Below are 13,028 nucleotides of genomic sequence, written 5' to 3' on the forward strand. Positions count from 1 at the left end.
CCGGGTGGCCCTTCAAGTTCCCCTGGGGCCCCTCGGCCTCCCCGGTCACCACCCCTCCCCCTCCCACTGTCCCTCGGCTCGCCCATGGACCGCGCAGTAAGCCAGCTGCGCAGCTCGGAGCCCTCCTGCGGCGGCGGGTCGTCACCGTCGCCGGCAGCGGCGGCGGCGCCAGCGTGGGCTTTCCTGCCACAAGAGGTCACCGGCGACTCGGAGTGCGACGACGACCAGCAGGCAGCAGCGGTTGCCGCCGTCTACGCCGACGATGGCGACGCCGAGTCGTGCAGCGGCGGCGAGGACCACTCCGTCGAGCTCGATGAGAGGAGGCTCATGTCCTGGCAGTGCTGGATGGTGGAGAGCGCCAGCGTCGTGGTGGTGGGCGCCGAAGCCGCGCGCCCGGCGCCGCCCGAAGACGATGGTGCTGCCGCCGACGGTGACGCCGACAGCGACAGGCTCTTCTGGGAGGCTTGCATTGCTCATGGCTACTAGCTGGCGAGCCCAACGACCGATTGATGCAACGGAAGGCTCAGTTTAATCGCCCTTCTGTTCTTAACTCTTACCTGATTTCGGCAGCATGTACGCCTCTACTCTCTGCTTCTTTTTCTTCGTTTCTTGCGGGAACCTGGAATTATACAGCAGTAATCTGATATTCTGTTCTCAAATATAATGGATCACCTTTTCCGTTTTAGGTATATATACAGCAGAGTTATTCTGCATATATACAGCAGAGTTATATACAGCAAAGTTGTGCTGTTGATCCCTGCACTTTCCTCAACTTCACTTCAGCTGACATGGAGTAGGTACACTGCAAGTAAGATAGAGTAATACTACTTCTCTGAAGAGCGAGACCTATTCCTTCAGTTTTTTCTTGAAAAATTTATTCCTTCAGTTTCATAACGTAAAAAGTTGTTATTTTACACTAAGTCAAACTCATATAACGTTGACTAAATTTATACCCCCTCGGTCGTGAAATATAAAGGTACCCAAGCATTCAAAATTTTAGTCAAATACAACATACTCTAGGTTATTTATAATTCTCCAAGGAGTCATCTAATTCTCCTCGTACCTTTCTCCACCCACCTCTCACTTAGGTTTAAACTTGGGCATATATATAGATACCACGCTCAAATGTGGGCAGCAACAACCTCAGTTGGCCTTAGATCTTGGTGTAGACCGAAAGTTCCCCACTGTTACCGCAAAATTCGGAGCAGTGAATCTTGCGGAGCACGACACGCTAAGCCCTAAGCCCTGAGAGCTCTGCTTATCTCCAGTACATGTCTTGTCTGTGAGATTCGCAGCATGCTAGTCAATTTGACCTACAATTGACAAGGAACACATCAGCTGAGATTCCAAATAGTTCCATAAAAAACAAAAATTCCCCTAAATGGCGCAGCTCGGGTTTAGGGGTTTTTTTATCACGACTAGGAGCCGGTGTCGCTTCCTTTTAATCAAACACGGTGGGGCCATCATACCCCTAAGTCTTTTTTTATATTTTGTGAAACAAGTGTTCTGAACAAGTGAAAAATATAGATACCATGTAGAACGGGGTTCACAATATCGGCCAAAATTTTGCGACATACCCCATATTTCGGTTTTATCGGTAGGGTCCAATTTTATTTTTACCGGCCGAAATCAATTTTTTAATATTTGTTTCACTAAAAATAAATTAAAAAGTAAAAAAATAAAAAATAAAAATAAAAATCCTGATATTCTCAATATTTCGGTTTTATTGGTGAGGTCCGTTTTTCTACCTAAATTAAGAACCCTGATGTAGAACAAAAATTCATATTATGTGGAATAATAGATTTATCCCTTGTAACAATTGCTTTGCGGGTACAAAATAAATATTATAATCCATGAAAAGGTAAATACATAAGTATACCAAATAAGGAAAAAAAATAAACAAAAAATAAATTAAGGGGATACATGAAGAAAGAAAGGATAAAAAGGAATGGAATAAGAAATGAGAGAATAAAAGTAAAAAAATAGCATTACATGGGGCAAGGAAAACCAAATTAAATTAAGGGTTAAAGGAAGAATAAAGAACTGAAAAGATACTAACTAAGAAGAAGAGAATGAATACATGAAGACTAGGAATGGAAACAAGAACAAGGAAGAAACAAAAAAAAAAGAGAAGGAAATGAAAAAATAAAGGAAAGAAGCTACTGATCGGAGTGGCAAGCATCAGCAGACAGCGCTAGCAACCTTTTCAGAAGGCCCGTCCTAAACACTAGCGCACGCGGGATTCAACAGTATGCCGCAAAATGACGAGCAGCACATCAGCATATGAACATGCCGCAGCAACTGACGAGCGACTGCGATTATTATTGGACAGGGATAACGAGCGACCTATCGCGCTATACGACAGTGCGCGACCCCTCCCCTCCCTTTTAGATTTAGCGCACGTCTTCTATTTGTACTAATGAATGTCGTTTTCAAGCAACAATATGTGAGGGAACCATCTAGATTTTATTTTTTAACATGCAGCTTATTCAAAAAAAGATTTTATCTCCTTCATAAGATATCCGTTTTGAATACCGATTGCACCGTTGTGTTCTACATAATGAGACGAACAAAACTAGATCCCATTTGCATATATTTTAAAGACGTTTTGCACTGTTAGCAAGTTGCTATTTGTTACACACATAAGTTGCCACAAAAACAAAAGGTATCACATATAAGTTGTTGTAAGAAATATTTATAAATTATTATAGAAGAAAGTTGTCACAAAGTATAATCTATTATACATATGAGTTGCCACACATATAAAATTTAAGTTACTATAAACAAAATCTAGCATATACTCATACAGATAAAGTTGACACAAAACAAAAGTTGTTTTACACATAAATTGCCAGAGAAAGAAAACAAGTCGTTACATAAATTGTCACATAAAAAAAGTACGGGCCACAAGAGTGAGTTCAGGTCAAATCAAGACAACTTGTAGATATGAGATTGATCTCAAAATGGAAGGCTATAAGGAATGAAGGGTCGTTGGAGGGACGTTGAGGGTCATGTGAGGTTGTATGGAGGCGCTGGGCGTGGCGATGCACATAAGTTACCACTGTATACATTCTAGCAACTTATATATGTATATTGTAGCAACTTCTTCAATAATCTTCGAATTTAAATTTACACATAAGTTACTATTAGTACAAAACATCGTCAAAATATATATAAGTGGGGTCTAGTTTTCTTCGTCTTGTCGTCTAGAACACAACGGTCCAATCGGTTGTCGAAACAGAGATCGTATGGAGGAGATAAAATATTTTTTAGTCTAGAACTTTTTATGTTTAATAGGCTCTGGAGCCTACTGTATTATAGTGGAGAACATGCAGATGGTGGTCCAATTGAGAGGATGGATGTGGGCCGTAATCAGGCCGTAATACTTTTAACAGGCCATGCGGGCCGCGCAGTTGTATTATACCGCGACGGGTCGGCGGTTAGATTTTTCCATTATTATTGCCGGGAAACAGCACCGGGCAGGTTGGCGCAGTTTGTTTGGCCCAACTGGAGACTAGGAAAATAGATGTGAGAAAATCAGAAGGACTTTGGGCCGGCTGGAGAGGGAGAGCTTTCAGCCCATTTTGGAGTTTGAAGCTTGTATTAGTCCGGAGAGATAATTTTCAAAAAAAAATAGTCCGGAGAGATTTTCGTGCTTGATGTTTTGTCAAATTTAATATATAATTTAAATTTGAAGGATTTTGGGAGTTTAGATGGGGCTATGGTTTTGGTCCTTTCTATACTACAAAAAGTTGAAATCACTTTCTCACCAAGATTAGACCCACCGTACTCCTTATGGAGACCTCACTTGTCATGTCTAAAGGTTTGACGAAATGGGTGGAGTCCCATTTTTTGATAGAAGGAAAATATTTCCACCCAAAAACTTTTTCCATGAAAACCTTCTACATACCCACCCGGTGTACCACACACGCAATTAATGGAGAAAATTGATTCATATATATTTGTTTCCTCATGCGCAATTAATGGAGTAGTGTAAATTCTTTCGATACTAAATAAATTAAGATATCCTATCAATCAATCAATGTGCTATTGCCGCAGGAAGTCTTTCCAAAAGCATATCTCTCCTTACCATCTATCACTGCACCTATAAAGTCATATACCTCTAGGGTTAATTATTCACCACATTTGTGTTGTTGTTGCGCTGCTACTATCTGATTTATTCTTCCAAGATAGGACCTCTCTGCTGATCGGATGGGGGCTAAAGCTGCAGCAAGCATATGATGCCACAAAAAGCAACAAGTAGTCGCACCCAACACCAAGATCGGCCTCTTGCCCATGTTGCAAGTTTGTTGTGATATGAGTTTTATTTTATTGGTTAGGAAGGAGGTGTTGTTTACTACCATGTACGATGGTGCGACTAGCCCCATATGAGAGCCCAACGCCGGTGTGCTTGCCGACGACTAAACGACACCCCGCACATTGCGACAAGGAGGGGGTCTCACGCGTTGGGTCGTCGTCCCCATGTGGCTCGACTGCCCTGGCAGTTGGACCCCACACCGCACCGATCCATGGTGGATTGGGTGTACAGGGTTCGACCCTTACACCTCCGACTTCTAGGCCATGTCGGTCAGTGGGAGGACAACATTTTGGTGGGGAGGGACCTACAGTTGACAAAGGGGCTGAGATCCCGTGCTCACCTCCACTTCCTCCCCCCGCCCTTGATCTCGACACAGATTGGGGGCGGATCCCTCAAACCTAGGCTGAGTGACGCAAAGAGCCCTTTGTGCTCTCTGGGGCTTCCTGTCCAAGATTGGTGAATCCTTCGTGTTCTAAATCGAGGGGGGAGGATCCTGCTCTTGGAGAATCGTTCAATCATCTCTGGTCTAGAAGCAGTTTGGTGGGTGTTTGCGCAGAAATCAGGGTCCCTACAAGGGTTGGGAGAATTTCTGCTGCTTCTGTTCCCCTCCGTGGTTCAGAGGTTGGATGGTGGTCGACCTTAGGTGGTGATCAATTAAAACGTAAACGCTAAACGGAGGCTAGGCAGTGACCCGAAGTTTACTATTTAATCGGTTTAGACCGATTTAAACCGTGTTTAGACGGGCTAAATGGTGATTGTACTGTAGCACATTTTTTCAAGTATTTCAAGTATAAAATACATAAAGTACTGGTAAGAAAGAGAATTTTGCACACCTATTGTAGACCTTTTCTTTCTTGCTTGATGCTCCCTCTCTGAACATGTGCCGACAAAATATAAAATCAGTGCTAGTAACAAAGAACATGCAACAAACACAAGTGTTTAGGATAAAAAATTCAAAAATGTTCCAGATTTTCAGAAATTAACATGGCAACGGAAACAGCCACAAGCACACATAAACATGGCAACAGAAATTAACACAATTAAACATAAACAAGGTCCTCAGATCTTAGTTCTTACACAGCCACAAGCACACATGCCAATGAAATTAAAAACACATTTGGTAGTTCACACAAGCACAAATAGGAAAAGCAACATAACAATATTGTTCTCATGAAGATAAACAGAGGCTCAAGAAGCAGAGAGCCAATTCAGTCATCATCCTCCACTTCCTCTTCCCCATAGCCTGTCATGACCACATTCTCTTGGTCGGACTCAAACTCAATTTCTTCTTCATCAATTTGCTCTTCTTCCTCGGGTTCATCATGGACATCATCTTCAATATCTCTTGTTTGATTCAGTCTTGCACTTCTACGAAGTTTATTAACTTCTTCAGCACCACAAGTTTCTGCAATAAGCTTCCATGTCAGCCCTATGACAGGCTCAACATCGGAGCCTTTTTCATCATCACCTTCCACAATCCAACCTTGAGCTTGAGCACATGTTGCATCAGTTGCTAAAAGGGGATCCATCTTCTTGTTTTGTTGTGCCTTTTTTTCTTGATTGCATGTAGATTATTGAACCGAACAAAGACAAGCTGATTCAACCTCTCACATGTCAGCCTGTTTCTTTTACTTGTATGAATCTATATAAAAAAATAAAATCAAACTGAGAAGTGAAGAACTGAACATAGAAATGAATCAAAGTATACTGTGATTTCAGATTTGTAGTGTGTGTGTGTGTTACCCCTTCAAAGCAACTCCAATTCCTTTCACAGCCAGATGCACTGGAAGTCAAGTACAAGATTCTTATGGCCATTTTTTGTAAAGTTGGAACCTGTGTTCCATAATTTCCCCACCATTTTGCTGTACAATAATAGAAAAGTGATTAGGCATAACATTATTAGTTTATTATAGATCTAAAAATACTTAAATAAATGTGAATGTAAGGCAGTAAACTATTGGACTGCATACCTGGACTAAATTCAAAGTCATTACAACCAGCTAGAGCAACTTTCTGGGAAAAGTGGCCAACTTGATCTTTAAACCTGTGCACATCTTCATTCAACACCTGACTTTGTTTCTCAGTCACCATGATAAAAAAGTTTCAACAGCTGAAATGAACCCATCCATGACCTCCTCAGATTCAAATATAGATGGATCATTGTAGCTATAGTAGGGATTTAAGAAGTATGCAGCCTTGTGCAATGCACAGTCTAGCCTATCCTTCATCTTTGCATCAATGATTGCAATAATGGAATGGTACAAAGTCCCAAATCTGTCCACATTTCCTACAGCCACTATGATTTCTTTCTTAGCCTTTAAGATCTCTCCATATAGAAAAGCCATTGATGGCTTGATATCCCCATCTACCATGCGAAGTACTTTGACCAATGGCTCAAATACCCTCAAACAAAGTGAAACACCATTCCAAAAATTAGGCCTCACCAATGTGGTTGTGGCTTGCACACCTTTGGCAGTCTTCTTAACTTGGTTTATTTTCTCCCATTCCTCACTTTGAGACATCATCCTTAGCTTGTCCTTCTTCTCATACAACTTTGTAAAGTGAGAAAATTGGAAGCAAATTGGGTCACACCTGGCCTAATGATGTTTCTCTTTGTAAACTTTCTCATCAAAGAGAGTGTCTTATGGTGTGCATAAATGAAGACAGTAAGAGCTTTTGCTTGATCAACTATGCTCTTGAACTTCTTCATCTTTCCCATACCTTCAAGCATGAGGTTGATGGTGTGAGTAACACAAGAGCTCCAAAAGATGTTTGGCTTCAACACATACAACATGTCCTTTGTTGCCATATTATTGGAGGCATTGTCAGTGACCACTTGGACTACATTTTGTGCACCAACTTTCTCAATGCAGCTGTTTACATACTAAAATATTAGTTCACCAGTATGGGATTCAGATGAGGCCTCCTTTGATTCAAGAAAACTTGTACCAATGCTGCAATTCACACATAGATTCATTATACTCCGTCTTTTCTGATTCGTCCACGCATCAGTCATAATGGAGTAGCCATTCTTGGCCCACTCATTTTCTTGCAACTTCAATATCTCCTTTGTATTACTGACTTCTTCATGCAACAACTTCTCTCGCAGCTCATGTTGGTAAGGCTTCTTTGCACCAGGCCCATAGCGTCCAGCAGCTTCAAGCATCTGGTCAAATTCTTCATTATTGATGGCATTAAAAGGTATACCTGAAATTAGAGAAAACAAGATTAGAAACCTGAACTTATGCTAGTAACCTTGAACTGAATATATGTATGGCAAACTAAAATTGCCATCACATACCTTCACATACAACCACCTTGCAATGTATCTCTTCAGTTTATGAAGCCTCTCCTTCATTATATGTTTGCTGGTTTTGGGTTGAATTTTCTTGCCTAGAGAACTAGCATCAAGCAGCTTTGTGAACTTGTCTATAGGACCAACTGTTGCTTGTGATGCACTTCCAATTTCATGCAGCCTTGTCTCATCTTCCTTGTCTGATGGAACATCAATTACTACACTATCTCTAACCTCCTACTGTTCCAACAACCTTGCCTTTTAAGCCTTGCTAGAATCCTCAATAGCTTGCTTGAACCTTGCTATGTCTTCAGGTGTGGCATTCAGGCATAGTGTCACCTGTCCTCTCTTTTGAGCAATATGCAACTTCAACCTATAAATGCCCGCCTTGACAACTTTAGGACATAGCTTGCATTGGATCACTTTCAAATCATTAGGATCAACTAGAACTCCATATTCCCATCCTATGTCCTCTGAATTTCTCTTAAGGGACACTAGTTTTTCCACGCTAGCAGCAGAAGGATTAGATGCACCAGACGACATTCTGTAAAGAAAAAGAACAATATTTGATTCAAACCTATTGTTTACTGGAAGCTCAGTTCTATCATTACTCAATACTTGAATAGACAAATACAATTGACAGTAGATGAAGCTAGCAAAGTAAGCTCGTAGCAAAATTTTAGGACATAGCAGAAACATGGACAAACTCATGACTAAATGGACAGACATGAATGATTGTGCAGGGGAAACAGAGGAAATAGATGAACCATACCTGAACAGGGGCGGGCAGAGCAGGGGCACTGCAGTCGCCTGCAGAGCATTTGCACGTCGAGGCAGGTCGGAGCATGGCAGAGGCCCGGCGGCCGGAGCAGGGCAGGGGCACGGCGGCCGGAGCAGGGTGTGTCGTGCCTGGGAGAGGAAGAGGAGCAGGGGCGCACCGACCCTTAGATCTTGTCGGAGCAGAAGGGAGGCGAGGAGCAGGTCGCGCCGCGCCTGGGAGAGGAAGCGGAGCAAGGGCGCGCCGAGCCCTGGATCTCGTCACAACAGAGGGGAGCAGGGGCACGCCGCGACTGGGAGAGGAAGAAGAGCAGGGGCGAGTTGAGCTCGCGCCTGGGGGAGGAGCAGAGGCGGTCGTGCCATCGCTCGTTGGAGCAGAGGCGCGAATGGGAAATTTTTTCTAACCCTAGCCCTTTGGCGATATATATACCAACGCAATTGCACACCCAATCCTCCCGCTCAGATTTTGGTTTCACCCCCCTCCCCCCCCCCCCCGCTCTATCGCAAAAATCGGTCAAAAAACGGGCTGAACGCCGTCCATGACCGCCCAGGACCCGTTCCGTTTAGGCCGACTACCCCATTTTTTACCGTCTATGACCGTCTACACGGGTCAACTATTTAGTGGCCTGATTACCCCCTAAACTGTGCGATCAGGTGTCATTTACCATTTAAACCCATTTAGATGGGCCGTTTAGGAAAACACTGGTGGTGATACTAGGTCCTTCGCCCAAGTTCTCAGATAAAATCCTCGGGCTCGTATGGCGGGTAGAAGTATGGCTGGGGGTCACTAGGTGTCGCGTATAGTGGAGGTAGATTTGGCGGTGTTGGTGGAGGGATGAATGCTCCGCATGAGAGTGGTGCGAGCTTTCCGTATAGAGGTCAGGAGGACAGAAGAGGCGCGCCCATGGTGGACAACATTTCAACAACCTGAGAAATCAATGGGATGGAGGCAGGCAACAACAGTCAAACTTCAATCAATAGCAGAATCAGATGCCCTCCCAGTTGACCCAAGAGAGAATTTGAATCAAAATAGACACATGAGCAATTGGGGAAGGAGGTGAAGAATGATTTTTCTCACCAAGGGGCCTCAGATCTGTATGATAATCGAGGGCACAATGTAGAAGACTCATTCGACAAGAATGAGAAGAGTGAACCCCTAGGTAAGCCTGAAGAGAGTAAAAAACCTGAGGAAAGTAAGACTAAGCAAAACTTCTATTTCAGATGTGGTGAAGTGGGGTGTAGGCCAGAGGATTATCTGACCCCAATTGTGTGCTCCAGATGCAAGAAGGAAGGTCACATATCTAGAGTTTGCTCTGCCTGCATGCCTTGGGACCATGTTGCTCCTTTATTGTGGATTAGCCGCAGGGGTTCCACTAGATTCCTAGCAGTGATCAGAATGAGGAGAGCAAGGATATGGCTAATTGTGCTCTAATCACTGTAACTTGAGTGATGGTGACAGAAAGATAGTTGGAAATGGAATTAAAAACGCAAGCTGGCCCTTCATCAACTTGGAGGTGGTATGCAAAGAAAATGGCTAGGAACAATTTTTAGATGAGATTCTCAATAGCTAGAAAAGTTGAGGAGTTGTCCTTTTTTTACTGGAATGCAGATAAGAATTGTTGAAGATGCTTGGCTGAAGGTGGAAAAATGGAATTCTAATGCTAGCTCAAAAGGAGCTATTGAATGAGTAAGGTTTAGGATTTTTGGGATTCCACTAGAGAAAAGATCTGAAAAGAGGGTTTGCTATGTGGCTTCTCATGTTGGTGTGCCAATGGAGGTTGATAAAAATAACCTAAAAAGATGGGAGTTTGTGAGAGTCAAATTGGATGTAGAGACATCACCAAGGTCCCTGCTGTTGTTGAAGGGGTGATGCACATGCACTTCTTTGATTTCATGTTTCAGAGAGAAGTTCATGTGAAGGGGATGACAAACGCTGCTGATACCACTTGGACTAGGACCACTAATAGAACTAGTGATGACTTTCCCTCTCCCAAGAAAACAAAAAGGGCCCTAAGGGATTTCAGCAGGGTGGGGATGCGAATGCTCGGACTAGGAACCAATCTGAAAATGAGGGATCTCATAGGAAAAAAGATCTCAGGATAATGTCCAGAGTGTTTTAGTTGCTGCCCCTTTTGGAAATTTAGGAAAGGAGGAGGTTGTCGAGATTGTCTCTCATGTAGTAAGGGAGTGTTAGGGGTGACTTCTACTAGCAATCAGGTTGCGAAGAATAAACAACTATCAAGGGAGGTTGAAAACTCAAATACAGGTGAAGGGAAGCATGATGTCAAGGCAGTGGAGGATGATGAGGAAGACAGTGAGGATCAAGGATTTAGCTTCGATGATATTATCTCACTGGGAAGGCAACACCGGAATTTTGGTTCCTTTCAGGATATGGAGATCAATAATTTATGGATAATGAAGTTACAAGATAACAAGTCTGTTGTAATCAATGAATATGGGTCCAATCTGTTATCATACAAATATGATTCTTTGGCTGTTGTAGAAGCAAAAAAAAGCATTAGCTTAGGGCCAACTGTTAGAACCTTGGTGCATAAGGACAATTATCAGGGATCTCAATTGAAGAAGCTAACTAATGGGGAGACTAAGACAAAACTTAATGTTTAGGAGGCAAATTTGGAAATAGGGGAGTTGCCTAGCACGGTGGTGGGCACTTAGGAAGCTCCTCAGGTGAGCTGGTCCAGCCAAGAGGATGGTAATTTATCACTACATGAAGAAATTGTTGATGAGGAAAAACAAGATTCTCCAATCTGGGAACAACCAAGTGGGAAGAAAAAGGAAAAAGAAGATGTTGAACCGGAGAGGAAGGAGGTGGAAAAGAAGATGGCTGAAGTTCCAGAGGAGGGTTAGTAGAGGACACACAACAAAAGAGTCCAAGAGCAGGAGCTGGACATCCTGAAGGTGCCTGACATGGCTTAGGCTCTGAAATCCAAGTAGAACCTCGAAGGTAAATCTTTAAATTCTAATAACTCCTTTGCAGTTCTAGCTAATTTTTAAATCACTCCAGTTTCTAGCAAAATGGGTGTTTGAGAGGATCTTAAGATGCCTAGAGAGGGGTGAATAGACTAATCTGAAAATTAAAAACACTTTCAAAACAGTCAGTACACAAGAGGTCTGGATACTCTTGGTATATGTCGGGATACTCCGGACTTTTCGGAGATATGGTCTGAAGTGTCCACGTATGAATGCTCGAACGGAAAACTACTAGGTACCCCAAAAGGAAATTTAGATCTAGTAAACTTACAAGTACCAGGGGTTCCTTGGATTTGTTTCTCACCAGTAGGTTCTTGCTAGAAGCTTGTGTATGCGTAGATCGGCCTCAAACCCTAGAAGGTTAGTCTCATAAGCAAATAACCAAAACCTCAAGTAAAGGTGACACAAAAGAGACAACAATTTGTTTTCTGAAGTTCACACCCATAGGTACGTCTTCGTTGAGTAAGAGTTCAAGAGACGGTGCTCAAGAACCCCTATGCTCCTCACCCAAGGCCGAGACTAGTACTCAAGCCCAAGGTCACTTACTGTGGGTTCCTCCGAGAGGAATGGCGAGTACAAACTTCCTGTGGAGCTCACAAATATTGCTGAGCACTCACGAGCATGCCTAGCCGTCTAGGAGCACAAGGCTCTAAGAGTAACAAACTTGAATTCACAAGCTTGACGAAAAATCTAATGCTCAAGTATGGGAATGTCAGCTCACTAGCACAAATCTTGTCTCTTGCACCACTCTCACTTGAATTCCACAAGGAAATCCGACGGTGGGTGATTACCGCAAGCAGGGATTCGAGGGAACCCCCGTTTAGAGATTTGGCTAGCGGTATAAACTGCGCAAGGATCTCCCCTAAGGAAGCGTGTGGAGACGGTTGTTTTTAGACAGGTTCAGGCCGGCCGGAGGTGTAATACCCTACGTTCTGTGTGTGTTGTGATTGGTTGCTTAACGATCCCGAGTTGGGAGCCCAAGCCCGGAATGTCTGTATCAATTTGGGTACCGAAAGAGCCCGTCCCTTTACATGTCTTGGGACCTTTCTAACTAGTGTGAACGCCCCCTTTGCATGGTAGGCGCCGTCTTCCAGGTTGTCTTGTCCCTGTCAGGCGGGCAGACATCTTGTTAGGCCTGCATAGCAGGCTTCTGGGGTCCCGCCAGTGTCAGAGGCGTCCTGAGGTGACCTCGGGGAGTCCCGGGCTGTCCGGGTGGCCATAGACATTGACTGGTAGGTCTTCTCATCCCAGAGTGTTCCGGGGCAGTCAATGTTTTCCAAAACATTATACGGTACACAGTCGGTCACCCTTTGTTTAGCGTTTAGGTCATTTAAATGGTGGAGTTAAACAGTGTTTAAATGGAGTTAAACGGCCTAAACGGTTTGGCATAGTAACATTAAAATATGCATATTTATGTACGTAAATGTCAAATATACTAGAAAGTCTATATATTTACACATGTAAAAGTAATTATTCTGCCAAATAATCTTTTTGGAAGAAATCTAAATTCCACAACATTACATATACTTACGGTGTTACTTGGTTCGATATTGATTGTGATAGTTGTAATCCTCGAATTGACTAAATTATGAATTAAATGATCATTTAGCTCATTTAATCATGATTAACTCGACTCTGTTTAGACAA

The 13,028-nt window shown here is 43.1% G+C and overlaps 1 protein-coding gene and 1 long non-coding RNA gene across 2 annotated transcripts; one reads left to right on the plus strand and one right to left on the minus strand.

The window, feature by feature from the left end:
* Window positions 1-758, plus strand: LOC120675525. Its single transcript, XM_039956726.1, has one exon. It carries the CDS (start codon window positions 85-87, stop codon window positions 484-486), a length of 402 nt encoding a protein of 133 aa, XP_039812660.1. The 5' UTR covers window positions 1-84; the 3' UTR covers window positions 487-758.
* A 5,120-nt stretch (window positions 759-5,878) lies between these two features.
* LOC120676139 lies at window positions 5,879-6,416 on the minus strand. Its single transcript, XR_005675692.1, has 3 exons — window positions 6,289-6,416; window positions 6,062-6,180; window positions 5,879-5,960 (listed from the first exon to the last, which is right to left on the minus strand). It is a non-coding gene; the product is annotated as an uncharacterized LOC120676139 (long non-coding RNA).
* Window positions 6,417-13,028: the final 6,612 nt, after the last annotated feature.

This window comes from Panicum virgatum, chromosome 5N (assembly GCF_016808335.1).
Source record: "Panicum virgatum strain AP13 chromosome 5N, P.virgatum_v5, whole genome shotgun sequence".
In the NCBI taxonomy this organism is placed as follows: Eukaryota; Viridiplantae; Streptophyta; class Magnoliopsida; order Poales; family Poaceae; genus Panicum; species Panicum virgatum.